A 23,126-nucleotide genomic window follows, 5' to 3' on the forward strand; every position below is an offset into this window, starting at 1 on the left:
GAATGTGAAATCTTTGAGCTTGGGACTGTTTATCATTCTTTTAAGTGCTTTATAAGATAATTATTGTGGTTAAGGAGCATGGAAAAGTGGGGGATTTGTTAGCTTGTTAAGTGGTAGATTTTTTGGTGTGGTTTTGTTTTATTCCTTTTTTTTTTCTAGCAGACTTGTGTGTCTCATCACATATGGTTTTAAATATTTTAAAGTCATATGCAGTCAAAATGATACTGGGAGATCCCTCAGAATTTTCCATGTCTCTAGCATGAAAAAGTCAGACTGTAGCAGATGAATACATTACAGCAGCAGTTTGTTCCTGATGGGTGTTGTGCAGGGAATGCTTGGAAATGTCAGGAACTGAGAGGTCAGCCTTCTGAGGGTTAGGTAGGAATGCAGAAATTATGTTCTCTATTTCCATATCCCTACTTGTAGCATTTTTTTTGATAACAGCAAGCTTGCGAACTATAAACAACTGGCAAAGTTACTGGCTCAAGGATGGTTGAAGTTTAAACAAATACTATGCTGCGTTTTTCCATCTGTGTAAAGAAAATTTTTCCCCATCTTGTCTTTGCAGTGGCTAGGATTAGTGTACGAACTTCAGGTAGTTGGATAGGGTTTTTTTGGGACATACATTAAGGAGATTAAAGATCACATAAAATGTGTGAAGGGGAGCAGTGCAATGTTTAGTATCCTGTCCCAGAGCTCCTTGTTAGAGAAATACAGAGACTCCCTTAATCTCTGAGAGCTGTAAAAGAATATACTTTTTTAGCAAGAAGACCTGCATTTCTTAGGCAGGTAAATTTTCAGTCAGCTTTTTTTGCTCCAAGTGACCCAGAAGAAGAATCTCAAGCCTGTAGCATCTGTCTGTTGTCACATTGGAAAGAGAGTATTTTGTCAGGTGATGCTCAAACTGCTCCAGATGACTGAAAGAGCTTGGGATGGCAGATGTAATTATTGTATTTCTGTGTTCTATGTCATACAGATAATGCTGTGAAGCTATGGTGGTAAGCCTGTTCTTTTGTGCAGAAGGATATGTAGGAAAAAGAAAATTAATTCTTTCTGGCTATATTCTTTCATGTAGTATATTCTTTAAGTGAAAGACATCTGGGTGTTTCTTGCACAAGATAAATACCTAGTATTTTCATGCAAATTTCTTAAAAATGGAAGCATATGAAGTTACATAATACATATGCCCTTAAAGAATTATGGTTTTATTCTTTTTCTTTCAAATGAAGGAGACTTTTTCTAGCTTTGTATCTAATTTATAAACCATGTAATTTTTAATGAAAAAGAAACTCCAAAAATAAGTCCACCTTAGGAAAGCACAATTAGGAGGTTTTGAGGCTCTATCAATACACTTACAGTAATGCACTCTACTAGCATGACAAATAGATGGCTGGGAGGGCAAGTTTCAGTGTTAGTTTAACAGGTAGAACACAGGCTTTAGAAAGTGTTAACAAATGTTTCTCTTTTAAGCCACAGATTCCAGCATGGTGGAGGGAGATTGCCAAATACAGATGGGAAGATTTGTTTCTTTCTTGCAGGTAGAGTATGTTTTGATTGTTTGACAGCAGTTATAATCCTAATTTTACTTGCATAATGCCATATCCTGTTTGCATTTTGCTGAAAGGCACAGCAGTCATTTGATATGTTACTATGTTTTGCCTGCAGACCTGTCACAACCAGCTGACGTATCACACATTGTTTGGGGATTTTTTAATACTTCTCTCTAGAAGTCTAATGAGAGAAGGAATTAGAATTTACTTTAAAAGATTTCAATAGGGGAATATAAGTTGCGGTTGCCTTCACCTGTAGTTAAAGATAGCTGTTTTAATGAGTTTAGCTAGCAAGTTTTAGTGTTCATTGAACATTGGAAATGGGTTGATTGTTTTACATGTTTGGGGTTTTTTTTAGCTGGTAGAAGAAAGCAAAATCAAAGTTATGTACCTGAAAAAATTGCTTGTGTGTCCTCCAAAATTTTTGGAAGAACTCTTATTTCTTACACAGTTTGGTTGTTTGGGATCCTTTGCATGAAAACAGGATCTGTTTTTGTCTGAGGGTTTCCTGTGCTTTTGGGTTTCAGTCTATTGTGGAGTTTTTGTCCTTAAGATAATTTAATTGACTGTCCCGTTCCCAAAAGTATTTCTATTTTTATGCAATATTCCTTGTAATGAAATATCTGTGTTGAAGTAGAGAATATAGAGGAAGCTTCCAGAATGTTTAAACAAATTCTGATTTAACAGGAGTTACGATTCCCGTTCTTGCTGTATAGCAGCATGGCAGTAATAATTTTCTATGTCATTACAAGTCAAATCTGGCAGGAAGTAATTTCTCAACTTCTTTTACCATGCTGGAGTGCAGTGAATTGTTAGGCTCTCTTGAGTTTTCTTCCCCATTTTCCAAGCTTTTTGTCCCAGCAGCTTTGTGGGTTTCATCCCTCATTCTCTATTTCTTTCCTAGCAAATGTTTGGGACCTTTTAGTGATTCTCAGAGGGGCTGCTGTACATTTGAGTATTTCCAGAGCTAGGATGCTCTGTCCACGTGGAAGCTGAGAGCAGAGTCTCTGGCTGTCTGGATATCTATGTGCATTGCAAGCCAACTCTGTAGAACAGATTTAGGTTTTTATAGGGTTTATGTTGATATGTATATATTTAGGTTAAATGCTACACAAAAATACAGCAGTATTGCTTGTGAGGCCACTTTCTGTGTATGCTATGATGGGTGTTGAAAAACTTTGGAAGGAAGTGAAATACAGGATGTTACCCCAAAGGGAGGCTTACTGTGCTAACAGATTTGTGTTGTTTAGGATAAAGCTATGAGGAAAACGTTTTGCTTATGAAGTTTGTTCTTTAGCAGTTGTATTCTCCTAAATCCATTCAGTGTTCTATAACCCTAGATTAGGAAATGCTGTTCTGGTCAGTGTTATAAGCCTATCTCCAGGGGTGTTGTGTGAAAATACAAGGTTGACAAAAAGCTGAAAAGTTGTTTTCGTAGAGCTAAAGTCCATGTATTGGTTTATTGGCTCTTCCAGGCTTTCTGGATTAGCTAGATGCAGTAGCCTCAAATTTGCTAGGTGAAGAAGTTTTTTAAAAACATTATCAAAATAATGCTCTGAAATATTAGTTTAAAATGACAGTCTTGTCTGTATTATGTAGCTGCTAATATGCATGTGCTGTTGAATTGAACTACTTTCCAGAGATTTTAAAATGGCAGCTGGTGCTGCCTGCCCAGGAAACATGATCTCAGCTGTCCATTAATCCATTCCTCTGGAATCTGTTGGCTCATTTCAGCTGCATTGGTTAGAGCAGTACAAGTATAAGAAGTAATGTTTTGTGAAAACTGGTGACTAATAGAAGGCAGAAGCCCAAATAAGATCTGGTTTTGATGGAGAGGAAGACAGAATTCAGCTGTTAACCAGTCTCCTGGCAGGCTGGCTGTTCAGCCAGTGTGGGCTGTCTGCTATAAAGCCATCTGTGTGCAGACTGGCTAGACTTACCACACACTGCCGTTTCCCTGATGGGATTTGTAAGGTAAATTAATGAACAGATATTATTGCAGTTAAGGGAAACTCAGATTAATTTGTCCTGTTGTTCAAGGAATGCCATGTTAAAATCCATTACAGAAATTAAGATACTTCTTTACACAGTCAGAGTTGACCTATTCTTACTCATTTTGTGTTACATAACCAAGCCTAAGTTCTGCCTTTGTCAGGCAAACCTTTCAAAGACATTGACTTCGTTTGTTTTAAAACAATATTCTGCGGCATATCACTCTCACAGTGGGTACAGGCTTCTGTGGTCATTTCTAATTTGAATTTGGCTATTACCAGCATCCAGAGTGAGACTTAAATGTAGTGGTGAAAAAGCACAGCCTCTGCTGCTAGTGATATTGTCCCTGAAAGTACTTGGGCTCTGTTGTCAAGTCACTTCTTGCTGTCTTTGATAAATTGAACCAATAGTATCAACTGTCAGAGTTGTACTGGAAGCTTGTGTTTGGTAATTTCTTAGCTTAGTCCCAGATCCTTTTTCAGAGCTGTTAGTAGAATGTTTTCCATCCTGCTGTAGATCTGTCCACTGACTTGGGTTAGGGCTATGGTTGGAGCTTTGGCTGCATATTCTGCAGTTTACGTTCAGTGCTTTTGATGTAGTGACAACTTGTGTCTGAGGAGGATCTATACATTTATATGATTTTATTCTCTTGTATTTCAGGAGCTGTCTTGCTTTGTTACCCGATGTTACGAAGTGGTGGTGAATGTAGTGCACCAGCTGGCTGTTCTGTATACCAGCAACAAGTAATTATTCCCTAAAATGCTGCGTTGTTATTATGTAGAGTTAAATGTATAAATATGAGTGTTCTATTTAAGACGTGGTCATTTTTAGAATATTACTGTCTAGAGATAGAGTGCATGGCTGTGCAAGTTTAGGCTTCATAAACATTTACGGAATTGGTTATGTTTTCTTTTCAGAAAAAGTAGTGCTTGTATATAATGAGATGCAAGGATGTTATTGTTTGTCATTTTTAGTCTTTATGTTTGAGAATTATTGCTAATTTTTCATCCTTGCTCTGTTTGAGAGGCTCCTCCTGTTGCTTGATACATAGCTTAAAAATCAGAACACTTCTACAGTCTATTTTGAAAATGTAAATCTTGGCATATATTCTTCATGGAACAGCCATGGTTTTAACACCTGAAGTTTAGCTTAGTAAGGGCTGTTTGGTTTAGCTCCTTTGAAGACTGTGAGGAAGGTTTAGTTCTGCATAGGATTGTTGGAGTTAGCTTTGAATACCTCTGCAGGACTCTGGATTGCTTCCCTATCCCCCAGTAGATAGCATCATTCTTCTCAGTTTTATTTGTTGATTTTATTTTTGGCTTGTACCACAGCATAAGGCAGACTTCCTGTGTGGTGCTGGACGCGTAGCTTGGACATGGCTTGATTAAATACAAAGTGATTTTATTCTCTGGGTGTGTCAAGGCAATTTGCATAATGGAATTGTGAATTGTTGACACATGTGTGAACTGAATACACTTGGTGGTTTCAACCAGTCACATGCTGTATCTTTAAAAATACATTATAAAATTTGATCAGAGCATACAGATTTCACATAGCATATACTTCTCATCAGGTTTTGATGTGCTTTTGTTTCCTGATGTTCCTGTGTTAATGAAGAAAAATGTACACCAGGAAACAGAGAACACCCCATGATACAGAACTGATAAATATGATCTGTTCTAAGGATTAAAAAGACATTAAAATATTGATTTTATTTACAGGAATGCACCTAAAATTATAGAGACGTCTGGAGTTCATTTTCAGGTGGGAATGATTTGGAACTCTTTTGCTTATGTTAATATATATAGGTCTTGATGATTAATCCTGAGAAAAATAGCATGAAAGTGACTTCTGAGTACAGCTTTCAATTTAAAATTGGTTTTATTAATCAGCTTTTTCTGGCCTTTATGTGGGAAAGCCTGGTGTCTCCATGTCTGTCTTACTCTAAATCTCTTAGCAACAAAATGTTTGTATGCTCCCCTATTGCAATGTGTGCCTTTGTGAAGACACAAAATTGTGTCTTCAGTGTCAAGATAGATGAAGGAATTTAGTTTGTGTGCAGATACCCCTTTAGTACTTCTTGTGTCACTACAAGTAAAATCCTTAAGCTGCCAAGCCACAAATTCTCCTGTTTAACTCCCTAGCTGATACCTTGTTGGCTGAGAATATGTTGAAAGGAGAGGAAATTTTATGTGCCACATATGACTGCAGCAAACTTTCATATAACTACAATCCTTTTCTTTCTTTTTCCTTCACAAACAGGCAATGTATGAGCATCTAGGAGAATTGCTCACAATCTTGATCACTCTGGATGAAATAATTGACAATCATGCCACACTGAAAGATCACTGGACCATGTACAAGAGGTGTGTCTCTGATGTGAAAAGTACTCCCAGAACCTAAAAGATAAAAGCATGTGCATCTCTCTGTATTCCAAGAAAGTCAGTGTGGGAGCGTGGGTTTTGGTAATCTCTCCAGAAATTTCAATGAAGAGCAGAGCTAAGCTCCCACAGTGTCCTTCTAAGGACACCAGTAAATATTTTGTCTATTTGATAATGAATGTTGCATTTTCAGTGCAAGGTAAGCGTCTTGGCAAACAATGTAATAGTTGGTGAGGTTTAAAGAATATTCAGTAAAAATTTGAATTGTGTAAAGAAATGAGCTAAGACTGTCCCTGTCCATATTAATCATGGGAATGGGCATACAGCTTTAAGAAGGGATGGTACCTTGAGTAAAAGGTGAAGAGTCAACAACTATAAAGATAGCTGAATTAGTGGAATAATAACTTTGTTCTTGAAAACCCAAATAAATGGAAGTTACTCAAATGCAAATTGTTTATACAGACCTAGTGTATTTTTGTGGGGTTTTGTTTAGTTTTCTATTAGTTTTAAATTTTGGGGTTGCTGCTAAGGGCAGGACGGGGGGGGGGAAATCAAAATCTCCTATCAAAATAGTGCAGGATATGATAAAACTGTGATTATGTTTTAAGTGAGCTGTATGTGTGTGTTCCACACCTACCCCTTACAGGCTGCTAAAATCTGTCCATCACAACCCTTCTAAGTTTGGGATTCAAGAAGATAAACTAAAGCCATTTGAAAAACTGCTGTTAAAACTGGAAGGCCAGTTACTTGATGGAATGATATTTCAGGTAATAGACTTAATATTCCCCAGTATGATAGAGGAAGCTTAAATGAAAGGAACACTTTCAGAATTCTTTTCAGAATGATTGGTTTGTTTGTTTGTATTTTGTTTTTGTTCCGATTACAGTGATGTGTGAATTTGGCTCTTGCATCTGTGCCTGGGAGAAGAAAGGCTCTGTTGTAAGATCCTTTCTTGCTCTTCTCATGTGCTTGAACTGTGCCAAGCTTTGAATGGCAGCAGTAAATGCTGGCTGTTTTGCTGAACTAGAGAAACACAGACAGCTTGGCATTAGGACTATGTATTATGAGAATTCTGCTTTTGTCCACATAATAGTGAGCAGGTTTACATAGCATAGGTCTTTATTTTAGTTGCAAATTAATTAGTTTCCTCAGATGTCTTTAAATCTAAAATATGTTGAGTGTGACCTGTCATTGCTTGCATATGAGACAGGTTGCTGTCATCAGAGACCACTGTGGTGGGACATACCCCAGAAACATGCAGGGGCACAGGTGGATGAGAAGGATTTTATTACATTTTTAGTAGTTAAATGAAACGTGTTCACACAAGAAGCCATCTCTTTAGAAAAGTGTATATCAGGAACATTGAAATGGGATGTTGTGGCAAAGTGGGCAGAGGATAATGTTGTTGAACCTGTTCAAAGCAGAGTCAGTTGCTCAGGTCGTGCCATTACATCTCAAATGGCATTAGGGGAAAAGGGCTTGTTCTGTAAAAGCTTTCAAAAGGGAATCGTAGGTAAATAATTAATCACAGTTTGGCTTATTCTTTCAAAGGACATTGTTACCAGCTATCTATTTTTCATGTTATATTTCCCTAAAGCTGCATAAGTACAAAGACTTATAGGTTTGAGACATCAGTAGGATTTGACTGGAATTTATTCAGGAGGTTTCCTCTCCTGTCCTGCAAATGCCTCTTTGTAACAAAAATTCATTAAAAATATTAGATGAAGTTCTAAGAAAGACTTTTCTGATCTCTTTGGAAAGTATGAAATGTTTTCTCAATTTTTTGACTGTTGTGGGGTTTTGGGAGCTTTTGTAAACTGCCAGCAGTAGTTGTGATTTTATGCTGCAAGGTCATGAGCTACATCCTACAAGCGACTTGTGTGATAATCTTGCTTAAAGGGCAGTTTGTAACATATTATAGTTAATAACATATTATAGTTAAAGATAATACAAATATGCATCTAGTTTCTTAACAGTAGCTCATCAAATGATTTCTTTAGAAATTCTCCTTAAAGGTAATTGGAAAATAAATAAAATGTGGGTTTGAATGTCAAGTGTAAGAGTGTTTCAATATTTTCTGGTTTTATACTTAAAAATGTAAGCATAGTTAAGAATCTTCATGCCACAGAAGGTTAATGCTTACTTTAGGTTGGTCTTGAATCAGTGTACACTTCCAGTATTCCCTTGGAAACCACTACTCTTCTGAGGTCCAAAACTCATGGCATTGTCTTGATATATTGATATTTTTCCCTCTTTTTTCCTCAGGCCTGTATAGAGCAACAATTTGATTCTTTAAATGGTGGAGTGTCAGTGTCAAAGAACAGCACGTTTGCTGAAGAATTTGCTCATACTCTTCGTACAGCTTTCGCAAACGTCGAAGCCAAACTTGGTAATACAAGCACATGCTTTTTGTGCCAGCTGCATTGTTTCTAAAATTGTTTGTATTGTTTGTGTGGGAGTAAGATTCACAAAGGTGTATTTTTCTCAGGTGAACCTTCAGAAATTGACCAGAGAGATAAATACGTGGGTATCTGTGGCCTCTTTGTACTGCATTTTCAGATTTTTCGGACTGTAGACAAGAAATTTTATAAGTCATTGTTGGATGTCTGTAAAAAGGTAATGCTTTATTCTTTCGTCTTTCAGTAATGAAGTAGATAATTTCCTGAGTTGCATAGCATAGCACAGACTTGGGAAGAGAAAGAATACAAAAAAGCCTGAAAACAGTTAAGAATCGTCTACTTTTTATAACTCCTGCTTGCCACTTTCTTTTAAAGATGGTCTAAAATTTGTACACTCACATAGCAGCAAGATAAAATAAACTGTGCCATTTTTATTAAAATCTTTTTTCTTGAGATTAATATATTACGGAAAACAAAAAACTGTTTGAGTTGAGTCCTCTGAATAAATGTTGTGGGTTTTTTTACTGTGACTGTAAACATTCGTTTTGGAGGATCTATAAGTGCAAAGTTGACTGGGACATTTTCATATTGGATGGCATGAAGAAATTATTAAATTCTCTAGTATTGTTTAGAACCATGATGTGTGGTTGTAATTTTTCCCATGGTGTCCTTAATGAATATCTAGGGAAACTTTTTTAACATCAATGCAGTACTCAGTAGAAAACAGTTACACAGAAATAAACTGAACTGTGTTAATTGTGTTTATTGCTACTTGGTACTATTTCCTTCTCTTTTTTTTTTTCTCAGGTACCAGCCATTACATTAACAGCTAACATTATCTGGTTTGCTGACAACTTTCTCATTCAGAAGATTCCAGCTGCTGCCAAACTGCTGGACAAGAAAAGTATTCAGGCAGTTAAAACACAAAGGGAGAACTTTCTGCAGCAGAGGGCACAGTCACTTACCAAGTATGCTTCCTAAATACTGCCTCATGATGCTATTTGGCAAATAGTTTTTAAGCACGTGGGCTTTTTCATTCAGTGTAGTAGCATGTTGTGTGGCATCTCTCAGTGGGGCTAGTCACTTGTTCCACTTCACTGCAACTGTGTGTGTGTGTGTGTTAGTGTTGCTGCAAAAATTTTGGTCAAAACTAAGCTGCTTTTCATGTCACGCTTTCAGTAAAATATATATTATTACACCAAAATAGCAATGTTCCTGGCAGTTCTAAATATTTGTTTCAGTTACTTCTGTTTCCATATTTTCAAATTTCCTTTTGTTTTTTAAACTAGTGTCTAGTAACCTGGGCTGCTTTGTTTTCTATTAGGGCTCTCTGCTTTCTGTGGAGGTAAGTTGCTAGTAGGCTTATAGTGGAGCTTTTCTCTGCTTAGTGATGATACTTTCTTTTCAAGCATTTTTTTCTTTATGACTGTGTTTATTGCTTGTTTAATGGTCTTTGAAATTATCTGTATTTGAAGAAAGCTTCTCTTGTTTTGTGTTCTGCATGTAGTGTGCAGCTCACTTCTTATCTTCTAAAGTATGCTTAAAGATGAGATGGAATATTTTTAGCTGTTAGTCTTAAGAACAAGTGTCCTGCATAGGAAGATAACAGGGCTAAGGCTTGCATGTTTCAGAACAAAACAAGAAAGTGAAAACTGGGATCTGTGGAATGGCAGTAAAAACTTAGATTTTGCACATTGTCTTCCAACCTGATAAGCAAGCTGGCAGGAATGAGTAGGAGGGAAGGGGGAAAAGCAGCTCTGGGCCTGATTCTCTGACAGATTATTTTCACTTCTGCCCTATTTCTTTTCCAATCCACTTTTTCCTTGCCCTGATTCTTTCCTGGGCTTTAATTCCTAGGTAGGGCATAATTGCACTGCTGCCTTGCTTCTGGTCTTGGGAAGTGGTACAAGTCTTAAGATTAAGGAAAAGTTCAGAAAAACATTTTGAAATTCACATACATTTCATAGAAACATAGAATCATGTAACTTGGAGAAGGCCTGAAAGATCACCAGTTGTAACTCAGGAGTCCCCCATTCACCACTGACCCATGTCCCCAAGGCCCACATCTACACATCTTTTAAATACCACCAGCAATGGTGACCCAACCCCTTCCCTGGACAGTCTGTTCCAGTCCTTGACAGCCCATTTGGTGAAGAAATTTTCCTAATATTTAATCTAAGCCTCCTCTTGTGCAACTTGAGGTTGTTTTCTCTTGGCCTGTCACTTGTTACTTGGGAGAAGAGACCAGACCCCACCTCACTAAAATCTCATTTCAGGGAATTGTAGAGTGCAGTGAGGTCTCCCTGGGCCTCCTTTTCTCCAGGCTAAACAACCTCAGCTCACTTGCTGGCCTTATGTTCCTTCCCCAACTTTGTTGCCCTACTTTGTACACACAGTTTTGAGAATATTGTAATAAAATCCAGATTTTGCATCTGCTGGTTTGAACTGTGCAAATAACTTTTTCTTACTTGTTTACAAGTCCTTGCACTGCCTTTGATAATTGGACTGTTCCCTAAATATGAGGACTCCTTTTAAAAGTGTAATTTTTGGTAACAGGATCAATGACCTAAATGCTTTCCTGCTACAACTGCTGAAAGAAGTTGTATTACAGTGTCACAATTGTCTATTTAACTCTACTTAACCATTTAATTACAACTACTATGATTCAAGCTGATAAACTTCTGTAGGATTAATGTTGCTTAAGAGCAGTCCAGTCTGGCATTGATGTAATGACAGGTTATATTGGGTAGTGTGTGTGTAAGCAACAGAAATTCAAACTGGGTTGAAAAAAAAGTAGCACAAGTGTTGGACTTTTCTGTCTAGTGTTTAAAAGCATTTTCTAACAGTTTTATATAGCCTTTTAATTTAAGGAAGTGTAGCATATGCACTGCTAAGAGGGCCATGTGTTCTCTGGAAAAATAGATGATTTTTGACTCATTGTACAGATATAAATGGCAGACTGACTAATCCTTACCTGTAGAGAATTAAAATGTAAATGAGTATAGGGTTCTGATACTTTTGGGAAGGTGAGTTATTATTTTGGGGACTGAAGGTTTAAAATATTTCCCTTGCAAGATTTAAAGTTTTGGAAAGAAATAAGAAAATCTTCATAATCTTCTTACTTGAAGTGAGCAACATTCTCTGTTTCCTTCCCCAGGGATATGCAGTCATACTATGTTTTTGTGAGCTCGTGGATGACAAAAATGGAATCCATCTTGTCCAAGGAGCAACGCACAACAAAGTTTTCTGAAGATCTTTCTAACCGCTGCAATGTCTTCATCCAGGTGTGCAGTCTTTAACGTGGTGATGCAGCAAACTGATTTTTTGGTGCAAAAAAAGAACATAAAAAGAAATCACAAGAGTTCTGTGGTCACTGGTGTCTTATTTCACAGTTTTGGAATTCTTAAAACGAATTCCAAATTCTTTTAATGCTTACTCTTCCAAGAAAATCTGTAAAAGGTTTTTTGATGAAGAATGTGGAGAAAGGGAATCTGACAATATTCAGTGGGTAGAATTTTGGATTTTTTTCTTGACGTAGGAAATCAAGAAAACTTCATCTTCTCTGTAGTAAAGGTTTTGGGTTTCTTTCCTTTTGAGTCATGAGGTGCTTACAGTGGACTGAACCAGTGTCTATTTAGTTTTATTTAGGACAGTACATACTCCTCGTAAAGGTTCTGTGTTGTGTCACTGTGCTTTGCCTAGTGATGGTACTTTGCAAGGATCTTGCTACATTCTGAGACAGCTGGTTTTCTTTTGGCCTACTAACAGCATGTTGTCTTAATATAAGATACATCTTATTTCTGAATTTATTTTTTATAAGTATCTATCTATGATGAAAATTTGATGAGAATAGGTGTGTGAAAGAAGCATAAATCTTCTTTAGCTAAAGATAGGTATGTACTAGGATCGGTGTTTTTTACATTTGAATTAGTTGCAGTGGACTTTAAAAATTTGCTGCATACTGAATTGAGTTTTCTACACCACTTGCTGTCTTTTCCTAGTCTCTTTTTCTTTTTTTTATTGTTACTACTTTTTCTTTGAAGTAAGTTTAATAATTGTTTGTCATGTTGTATATAATCAACATCGTATTTAAAATCTTAGCGTATGCTGATGTAGAAATGATTGGTATCTTTATTGTGGGATGGACATCTCTATTTAAAAGGTGTAAAACTGTGTAAATACTGTCAGTGTATTTGTTCCACAGAATCTGGAAGGTTTAGATTGTTTTTGTGGTGGGATGTTTCCTGGGGAGATGGGAATCGTTTGATGGGTTGGTTTACACTAGACTGAAATTATTAGATCTTTGAGGGCTTGTGATTATTTAACTCACTAACCTGTATTTAATTGGGATGGCTTTAGAAGAGGTTAATCAGATGATCTAATGACTCAGAGGTAGTTTTACAGTGTCTGCTAATAAAAGGGTCTCGTTCAGCATTGGAATCCCAGGCTTGCTTAGTGTAGTGAAGTGGTAGGCTCTGTTGTGCAGGGGCAAAGGTCAGCTGTCTGTCATGTAGGCAACAAAACAGAGACCACTTATTTTATTGACATGTGGAAATACTGATTATTAATTTTTCTTCTCCTTGTATTCATTTTATTTCTAGGGTTTTCTTTATGCATACAGTCTTAGCACCAGCATTAAAACTACAATGAATCTTTACATGTCAATGCAAAAACCAATGACCAAAACCTCAGTAAAAGCCTTGTGCAGACTTGTGGAACTTCTGAAGGTAGGTTGCTGGATGAAATTTTTTTATTTCATGTAGGAATTACAGAGAATATTGACCAAACATCCCATATTAAAAAAAAAAACCTACTATGATGGGAAGTGTTTTTGTGTGCAAGGCTCCGTGTCTGGGAGTAGTTTGGTTGGAGGAGAGATAGACTTGGAAGGCTAGGACTGGGTTGGTTTGTTAGTTTGTCTTGGGTTTTTCCCCGTAGTTGATGGCTAGGCTTCCTTAGTTGATGCCACAGAATGGTTGAGGTTGGAGGGGATCTCTGGAGATCATGGTCCAGCCTATCCCTGCTCAAGCAGAGACACCTAGAGCCACTTGTCCAAAACTGTGTCCAGGTGACTTTTGAATATCTCCAAGGGTGGAGTCCCCACAACCTTTCTGGGCAACCAGGCTGTGACAGTGCTTGGTTACCCTCATAGTAAGAAAGTGTTTCCTGGTGTTCAGAGGGAAACTCCTGCGTTTCAGTTGGTGCTCATTGTCCCTTGTTCTGTTACTGGGCACCTCTGACAAGAGCCTGGCTCCACCTTCTTTGCACCCTCCCTCCAAGTAATTGTCCCCCTCCAAGCCTTTTCTTCTCCAGCTGCACAGTCCCAGCTCTCCCAGCCTTTCCTCACATGTGAGATGCTCCAGTCTGTGAACTGTCTGCATGGCCCTTGGCTGGACTCTCTCCAGTGTGTCCATGTCTCTCTTGTTCTGAGGAGCTCAGGACTCCAGATATGGCCTCACCAGTGCTGCACAGGGGGAAGGGTCACCTCCCTTGAGCTGCAGCCAAGTGTTGTCTGGTGGAGCCAAAGCCACCATTGCCCTTCTTTGGGACAAGGGTACATTGCTGCCTTGCACTCAACCCACTGCTCACCAGGAGCCCCCAGATCCTTTCCTTCCAAGCTGCTTTCCCGCTGGGTGATTCCTGGTATATACTGATGTATGGGAGATCGTTCCTCCCAGATGTGGCACTCCACATTTCTCCTGGTATTTTTTCCAAAAGGAAGATACTCTTTTTTGGGATAACTTCAGAATGCAGTGGTGAACAAAACTGAAAAAACCCAAACCAAAAACAAAACTTAAATCAGTCCTGAAAGTTTTTAATGCTCCTAAATAGTTTGATTTTCTTGGTTTCTAAGGGTTAATTGTAACTGCTACTAACAGCACATTACAAAATGGAAAGAGTCTGTATTTGCAGTGTGGATGAGTCACACAGCATAAAGCCAGATTCTAAAGGCAGCAATTTTGGTAACTCCATGAACTAATGTGTTTTGGGATTGTCCTCAGGCAATAGAACATATGTTTTACCGAAGAAGCATGGTTGTGGCAGACTCTGTCACACACATCACTCAGCATCTGCAGTATCAGGCTCTTCACTCTATCTCTGTGGCCAAGGTATGTAATCCAAGTTGTAATAATTAATCTCCCTATCTAAGTATTTTTAAAAATATTAATTAAATTAAATTATTTTTTGTATTTTTTCAAAATCTGTAGTGTAATTCTCTATCATAATCCAGAGGTATAGAAGCTTTCCAGTAATTCCAAGATTTTGCCTAGAAAACTGTACAGCATACATGGTTACCTCGTTTTTGACCAAGAGAGGTTTCTCTTTTCCTCTTGACTGCTACATCTCTTGTAATCGTCTTCTTGTGTTCTTTTTAGATTTTATTTCTAGTGAATTTTCACAGAGTGACCTTTGCTTACCTCTTTTCTGATGCACATTCATGAATCAGTTTGTTGCAGGTCTAAGCAAACAGGCTGTTATTTAAATCTTTGTCTTCTTGGCAAAATAGCAGTACATGATGGCTTACAGGAGCGTACTGTGGGCATAAATTCTCTGTTTCACTGTGGGATGAAATGGCTTCTTTTGCTTGTCAAACCTTTAATTTCAGAATTCAGTTAAAAGGGGAAAATGAGACTTTAGTATGCCTGTTCTGATGTATTATGGATTGGTTTTATTCTTTCATCACATTCGGTGGCAGAGTTGCAAAGGATGTGTGCTACTGTTACTGGTACAGCTATTAAAATTTCTTTTTATTTGGCTGTAATCTCAATTTATGTATCTGCAATCTCTATATTTTCTAGGGTAAGGAAGAAAATAGTTGTACTTATAAAAATTTTATATACAGATATATATATATATATGTAGCAGGAATAGCTGAACTGAAGAGGTTCCAGACTTCAAAGCTACAAAGAAAAACTGTAAATCTTCAAACACTTCACATATATATCTATATAGATAACTTTCATAAACTTTTCAAATGATATATGTAATTACAGTTATTTTTAAATTAATAAAATATGCTAAAACTTTTCTATTGAAGGATATTGAGAAGAACACTTGTGCAAACAGTTATTGATATTTTGCCTACTTATCAGAAAACCCCTAAGAGGGCAAATGTTGGTAAATAGAAGGATCCATGAGTATGACTTAACCTATGTTCCTGTTGGCTGCACATATTTTAAGAGTATAGATAGGTAATGTCACTGAATTGGCAGAGTAGGTCAGTCTGGATTCGGTTAACTCTGTTCACAAAACATAACTTGTTTGCAGCGGTACTCAATGTATGACAAGTCCACAAGCTTTGGGAAGAAGCAGTAAGCTATTACCTTTGGGGTTAGGTAACTTTTCTCTGGATTTCTGTGTCTTTCTGTCATCAAGAAAAGGGTAATTTCTGATAAGAAGTACAGTGAGCAGCGCCTGGATGTCCTCTCTGCTTTGGTGCTGGCTGAGAACACCCTCAACGGGCCAAGTACAAAACAGAGGCGGCTGATTGTTTCCCTTGCCCTGAGCGTGGGGACACAGATGGTAAGTGCCACGGTGGTTCCAGCCCTTCCTTTCTTTGGTGGAGTGTCTTATGAAAAAATATCAGCTTGTGATCTCATGTTTATTTCTTTTTTTTTTTCCATTTCCACAGAAAACATTTAAAGATGAAGAACTTATTCCCCTTCAGTTAGTTCTGAAGAAACTGGACTTGATCAGTGAACTTACAGAGAGGTAGGCAGTGACAGCAGTATATAGAAGGTAGCACAGTGTCTTGGGGGAGCTGGATCCTCACTGTGTGAATGGCAACATCTGTTCTCTGCATGCTGGTGGAGATTGTTGCAGGTTTTGTAGACCAGGAATGGACAGATAGAATTCCAGAGTTAAGCCAGAAGCTCACTTGTCTGTGGGCAAGTCATATTTCACCTGACTGTTGATAGTTTAGAATTCTGTCACTTTCTTGGATGACTTGGTTTTATGATAAGCTGAAGTGTTCCCCTTAACCCCAAAATTTCTGAGTTAGTACCAGTCTGTTTGGGAGATTGGGCTGCTAGTTTACACATGTGAACCATGTGTTACTGCTGCTGTGGTTTCAGCGCTCACACTCAAGTTACACCATGCTGGCCATTTGTAAGCCAGGTGAATATCTGGGTTCCGTGCAGGTTTTAGGAGAGAGGCAAACACCTTTAGTGGTTGACTCATGAGATACAACCTGTCTGCATTTATCCCAGGATTTTATCAGGAGAGGTCTGTTTCTCCTTTGACTTACAGGAGAAATTTAGAGTATGTGTTTGATCTCTAGGCTACTAATTGCCTGTAATAAGAAAACAGTTATTAGGCCTTTTCTGAAATGTAACATTTAAGTCTTTCAGAGACTGAGTAAACCTTTTATCTAAAGCAGGTACCTTTTATTTATAAATAGACTAGTAGAAAAACAAAAGAAAAAGTTCTGTAATAAAGAACTTATTTCTGAACGTCAGTGCATCTGGAACATTAAAATAATGGTGTAAAGCTTAGGCTTGAAATGAACTTGTGTTTAGTTTAAACACACTTAAACACACTGTGTTAGAAGAATGGTTTCTTCCAAATCTGTGTCTAACAATTCATCTTTTATTCCAGAGTTCGAGCACAGTGCAACTGTTGTTTCTTGTACTGGCATCGAGCCGTCTTTCCAATCTATTTAGATGATGTCTATGAAAATGCAGTGGATTCTGCTAGACTACATGTAAGTAATAATGTCACAACTCACTAACTGTTGTGACAGATTCAGATGAAGAGGTGATAAACCTTAGACTGAAGCTCTTAAAGGAAAAGCTCAAAAAGCAGATCCCTGACTACTGCTAACTCAGACATTTCTTCTCATTCTGGAGGATATAAAAGCAATCATTATTTTAAATCTATCTATTAGATTTCTTTAAAAAATCTCAGGTTCTATTGTTAACTCTGTTTGTCTGTCTCTTTGTTCCTCTCTCTGTTCTAATTTGAAATGGCCACTTGCTAGACTTGAACATTAAAAGTCCTTGTTCCTCTTTGTGGTTACATTTTTCTAAAGCAGATGTCACTGTGTTCAGTGATTCTGTGGTGGATAGTTGTCCTCTAGCTTTTTCCACCCCTCATTTTTTCTCCCCTTGTTGAAGTACTGTGTACTTGCTGCAAATGTGAATCATGCTTTGGCATGATAATGCTGATAAAAGTCAAACATCTGTTCTAGGGTTGTACAGTACTGAAATGAATAAAGTGCAAATAATTTCGGATGAAATAGCTAATAATTAGAATCTTCAAGTCAGTAGCAAATGCTACCTCAGATTAAGGACAGGACACTTCAGTAGCATCTATGAAGTCCATTTTTAATAAAAATGGGAAGAGTAGTGATTCTGATTTTTGTTAGCTTTGAACACTATTTTGAGTTGCTGGTGACATATCTATCTGTTAACAATAAATATTTTTTAAGTATATGTTTAGTGCACTCCGGGACTGTGTACCTGCTATGATGCATGCAAGACACTTGGAATCTTATGAGGTGCTTCTGGAATGCTATGACAAAGAAATCATGGAAGTGCTCAATGAGGTAATTTGTTGTGGTTGGGAATTAAACACACCACTGTGCATCAAATATTTTTAGCTCAGATTAGCATCTATTGTAGCAAATCTGATATGATCTGTAAAATTAGCACAGAGAACTTCGATGTGAAGTATTTTAATAAGTAAGAAAGTGTTTGATTTGACTGGCGATTTGGTTATTTAAGACCCATTTTTAATGGTATCTGGGTTGGCTGGGAACATGAAAGTACTGCACTCTAAATTATGTAAGTTAACAAAACCTCAGTTATGGATTTGACTGTGCAGACAGGAGTACTTTTTGTCAGATTAGCCTCTGTTTGGATGAATGCCTAAAATAAATGCTACTGTTCTTAGTGTGCATGCATGACTTTTAGTAGTGAAGGGTCTGCAAATACAGATGGCTTCTTGACTGAATTATTATCTAGAATTATAGAGGGAAGTTTGACAAAGAAAATGCAAATTTGGATTTCCTGAGTCTTAGTTTTTAACCTTCGAACTATGCTTTTTATTTAACTAGTTCAAGACAAAACATTACATATTATTGAGAAAATCAGACCAAATTTCTTATTGCAAGACTCTTCCTCACTGAATTTGTTCTTACTATTTAGATAGATAGCCCTAAGCTTAGTTCCCCGTAAAATGAGAAGTGAGAATACTTGAGTGTAAGTTGTGTTAAACTCCCTTGTGTAAGTTTTAGTCATGTAAAAAGTGGCATTAGGTAAGTAAACCTTTACGTTTTCTGAGCTGTCTGAGCTTGCTGTTGTGTACTAGAATAAGAACACAGGAAATCAGTATGTTTTTGGTTCCCAAGTATTTATTAACTTTGACTTGTGTGACCCTACCAAAGCAAAGCTTTCTTCACTGGTGTAGTCAGTCTTCCATGTATCTGTGGAGAGAAATGTTGATTCTGCTAACAGAGCATTGTAAATGGACACTGAACGTGACTTTTTTTTTGTGGTTTGTTCTTCTGTGTGTTTGTTTGGGATTTTGGTGGATTTTCCTTTTTTTTTTTTTTTTAACTTTCTTGAATAGCACTTGCTGGACAAATTGTGTAAGGAGATAGAAAAGGACCTGCGCTTATCGGTGCACACACACCTGAAGCTGGATGACAGAAACCCCTTCAGAGTTGGCATGAAGGACCTGGCTCACTTCTTCTTTCTGAACCCGATACGTTTTTTCAATCGGTTCATTGACATAAAAGGTGAGGAGTTACACTTTTGCTTGGTTCTGTTATTTCATCTCTTGTACTTTGGCTTTGTACATCCTTTCACTTCTTCCCACACTTTCCTAACTAAATGGGTAGCAGTATTTTAGTTCATCCTTTGTGTTCACAGCTTATGTAACTCATTATTTGGACAAGACCTTCTACAACTTAACAACCGTAGCTCTTCACGACTGGGCCACCTACAGTGAGATGAGGAACTTGGCAACCCAGCGCTATGGTTTGAGTATGACTGAGGCTCACCTTCCCAGCCAGACTCTGGAGCAGGTACAGTGCCCACAGGACAGGAAGAGAATCCAAACCATTCCACTATCAGAGGACTGAGTTACTGAAATTAAAGTATCCTAGAGCAGGGAACTGTTTGGACAAAGTGACCTTTAATTTCTGTTGGAATTGTGAGGCAGGATCTTTATCTGCCTTTGGAGGTCACTCTGATATCAGTTAATATCATGTTGGATTTGTATTGTTCATTTATTTCCCATAATGAAATTATTGAGTATGCAAAGTCAGAGAATGTTTTCTTGAAAATTCAGCATTTTGGCAAGCACTAGATCCAGGCAGGTGTTACAAGTCTGCAATGAGCTTTGAGTGGTGGGTCTTTTTCCCTGGTTTATTGCTGACTTTTCAGCAGATTCTGCTTAGTGATCATCAAAAGCAGCTATTTCACAGGCTGGACACAGAGGACTTTGGGACACCTGTGAATTAGATTCTAGGAGAGTGACTTAGTGCCTCCTAAAAGCTGCTAAATATGGTGACATTCAGAATAAAGCTGTAGTGTCATCAAGTTAATGGTGGAGATATTCACTGTTACAGGGTCTACAGAATGCATAGTTCTGAAGACTTGCCTTCACGAGTTTTAGTATCTTGGATAGTTTTGGCAGTTTGCTTCATTCCCTCTTTTGGGTTAACAGAGGTGAAAGCTCATAGAAATACAGCCCCCTTTTTTCTAGTGTTCAGGATGACTGTGTCTTCCTTAGTTGAAACAGGGCATAGAACTGAGAACTTCAGCTGTTTTATTGGCACAAAAGTGCTGTAGATCAGTTTCTCTTTCCAGCTTAAGTTTTCTTTTGGTTGTATTTGATCAGCACGTTGTTACAAAGAATTAAACAATTCCACAACGTTGGCTTCATTACATTCATTCTGATATGAGCTTTACTTCAAAACAAACACACCCCACACTTCATAATGCCCCAGCCTCAAAAGCCTGATAAAATCCCTGGCACAACTGGAAATGGGGTATAGAAATTAAATACCATCATCTGTAGGCACAATGATAATTAGGGGAAATTCTCCTTAGGGGAGAAAACATAAACAATTGTAAAATTCATGTTGAAAACAGCAAATCTCATTTTTTTGTACAGGCTGGGTTAACAATATTGAAAATTAGCTAGTTGCTTATTTCTCTGTAGATATCTATATGTCTGTAGGAATCTCTAAGGCAAGATTCTATATTTTGGAATATGAAAACATAAATCTCAATTTTTAAATTGTTTTATTGTTTAATTGTGCCTTGTGGAATATGCTGGAGGATTCCTTACTTTCAGGGGAAGCTGAAAGAAAACAGGCAGGAGTGCAAATGTTCAAACATGGGCTGAGCTGCTATTTTCTCCTTGAAACATTATCCTACAGATGCCAAACAAAAATTAAGAGGTTCTTCATTTTGCAAAGGAAAACACTGCTTTCTGAAATACCTTCAAGTGCCTGCAAAAACAGTATTTCAGCACCTCAGCTGTTAGGTGTGTCAGTAGTTCTTGCGAAGTTTTATCATAGTAAATCTCAATAAATAATATTGTTTCAGGGTCTAGATGTTTTGGAAATCATGAGAAATATTCATGTTTTTGTATCCCGCTACCTCTACAATCTGAATAATCAGGTAAGGTATATCCCATGCTTTTCCTGGCATTTGGCTCCCAATTTGAAGGGACTGTGAAATGCAGAGTGGAGTAGGTGTGAGAAAAGCCCAGGCTGAATGTGCACAGTGAGAGGCTATGAAATAGTATTGGTGCTCTAGAAAAATATCTTGGGGGATGCTGTGGTTTGGTCTTGGAAAATGTTGTGTAGCATATCTTGGATATGTTATGCCAGTAGGTCACTGCATCAATTTTCCAGTGAAGCTAGAAGGCAGCAAGGATAATTTGCTATTCTGTAAGAACATACTAAGTATGGGATTTTTGAGCTTGAAAAATATGTGGCTGAAAATGGGTTATTGGAGAGATGAAGCACTGAATGACGTGGAGAACATGGACAGGGAACAAACCTTTGGGGTTTCTCACAATGTGAGAATGAGGTGGTCACTACAAAAACGAGTGTCTTCCTGAAAGAAGTGCTTAGTTTCATAGCTTATAATTCACTCATTATGAGTGGAACTTATTGCTGTGGTATATGAGGGGTCAAAAGTGCAAACAGGTGCCAAAAGGGTTTTGGCTGCTCAATGTAGGATATAATCTCAAATATGGGAGTCTTTAGTGCAACGTCTGCCTTAGAATTGTTGAATCACAGCTGTGCAGAAATTGGAAGAATTTACCAGATGAAGCTCATTGTATCCATGCTGTATTTTCTTGGTTCTTTCCCTGATCACCAGTTACCAGCTGCTCTCAGAAATAGGATATATACTATTTAGATCAGTAGTTTATTGCAGAACCAGTTTTGGGTAATTGACTTTACTTTTCCCTTCTGCCTCCAAGATCTTCATTGAAAGAACAAGTAATAACAAACACTTGAACACCATCAATATCCGACACATCGCCAATTCCATCCGAACTCATGGAACAGGAATCATGAACACAACAGTGAGTGTCTTCTGCACTGCTGCTGTTGGATTGTTTGTTTGTGATTGTGCACAAAAACCTCCTTATATCTCCCAATACTTTATTTGGTTATGCAGTTTTAATAATGCAGTAATAATGTTCTGTGTGAATTAATAAAACAAATCGGTTCTTGGATGTAGCACAAATCAATATCACAATCTTTTGAGAGTGCTATCACTTCTAATTACATAAATGTTAAGGAAGAAATCTAAAACCACTTCAGAGAAGAGATGGGTGTTCTGGTTGGACTGTTCTGGACAGTATGCCCTGATTTTCTCCTTATTGACACTTAGTAGACAGATACTTTTGCTGCAGTTAAAGCAAATCTTGAAAAAATGCAGTGTGAATTTTTTAAGTTCTTTTCATAATGGTTATGCTTAAGAAATATTAGCTTTTCAATTTGCAAATAAAGCCACAGACCTCTGATCACTTGTTGGAAAAATGAATTCTTACTGCAAGGTTTTTAATGATGTCTGAGGTGTAAGTGTCCATTTTAACTAGCCAAAGGTAAATGCAAAGGGGTGCACTGTGTCTACTGCAGCTGGAATTTGTCATTGGGATTCTCAAGTTTGGAGACAGTGATAAAGGTGTTTTCAGGTCAGTGCTTTCCAGCCAGCTGCTTAAGTTCCAGCTTGTCACTGTTTCCTTCTTCCTATTTTTCTGGCTCTATCAAAGAAAAAAAAAGGAAAAAAGAAAGAAAAGGAGCTTGCTGAAATATTGAATCCACTCTCAAATCATTATTTTAGAAGTGGGAATTACTAAAAATAAAGTTTTAATGGTTTCTTTCACTTTTCTGAGAGTGGAGACTGTCTCAAAAATGCTGCTACTGACATTTTTTTTTGGTGATGTGGGTTTATTGACTTCTGATTGTGAGTTATTTTTGCAGACGTGAGAAGTATTGAGATATGTAGGGTAGAAGCTTCTGCCCTATGACAAAGTATTTTGGAGAACTTTGAGGAAGTGAAAAGTTGTGTTAGGAGGTTATGCAGATTCTACAGACTGGGGAAGTTGATCATGTCTGCCTGTTTCAACCTGATGTTTGTGTTGTTTCAAAAGGACAGTTTCAGGATATTCCAGATAAACTGATGGCTGTGTAGGGCAGGTGATCAACTGAAATACTGACCTTGTCCCTTGGCGCCTCTGCCTTTCGTGGAAGAGAGTAGGCCTTCCAGGAGAATGTTTTTTCATTTCTCCTTATTCTTTTAAAACAGTGAAATTAGAGTAAGTTGAGCACT

General features: G+C 37.6%; 1 protein-coding gene across 5 annotated transcripts in view; it reads left to right on the forward strand.

Annotated features, from left to right (window-relative positions):
• Positions 1-23,126, forward strand: part of WASHC4 (WASH complex subunit 4) — a 39,579-nt gene that overhangs the window by 6,645 nt on the left and 9,808 nt on the right. For all 5 annotated transcript variants that reach the window (XM_063395733.1, XM_063395734.1, XM_063395735.1 and 2 more), the window contains 19 exons: positions 1,471-1,538; positions 4,203-4,285; positions 5,264-5,306; positions 5,805-5,908; positions 6,570-6,690; positions 8,189-8,312; positions 8,412-8,539; positions 9,130-9,290; positions 11,480-11,606; positions 12,924-13,049; positions 14,325-14,432; positions 15,700-15,846; positions 15,956-16,035; positions 16,921-17,026; positions 17,753-17,869; positions 18,895-19,063; positions 19,197-19,351; positions 20,883-20,957; positions 21,769-21,873. In XM_063395733.1, the coding sequence (XP_063251803.1) occupies positions 1,471-1,538; positions 4,203-4,285; positions 5,264-5,306; positions 5,805-5,908; positions 6,570-6,690; positions 8,189-8,312; positions 8,412-8,539; positions 9,130-9,290; positions 11,480-11,606; positions 12,924-13,049; positions 14,325-14,432; positions 15,700-15,846; positions 15,956-16,035; positions 16,921-17,026; positions 17,753-17,869; positions 18,895-19,063; positions 19,197-19,351; positions 20,883-20,957; positions 21,769-21,873 (2,147 nt within the window). The remainder of the gene's footprint in view (positions 1-1,470; positions 1,539-4,202; positions 4,286-5,263; positions 5,307-5,804; positions 5,909-6,569; positions 6,691-8,188; positions 8,313-8,411; positions 8,540-9,129; positions 9,291-11,479; positions 11,607-12,923; positions 13,050-14,324; positions 14,433-15,699; positions 15,847-15,955; positions 16,036-16,920; positions 17,027-17,752; positions 17,870-18,894; positions 19,064-19,196; positions 19,352-20,882; positions 20,958-21,768; positions 21,874-23,126) is intronic.

Source organism: Prinia subflava, chromosome 4 (genome assembly GCF_021018805.1).
Source record: "Prinia subflava isolate CZ2003 ecotype Zambia chromosome 4, Cam_Psub_1.2, whole genome shotgun sequence".
Taxonomy (NCBI): domain Eukaryota; kingdom Metazoa; phylum Chordata; class Aves; order Passeriformes; family Cisticolidae; genus Prinia; species Prinia subflava.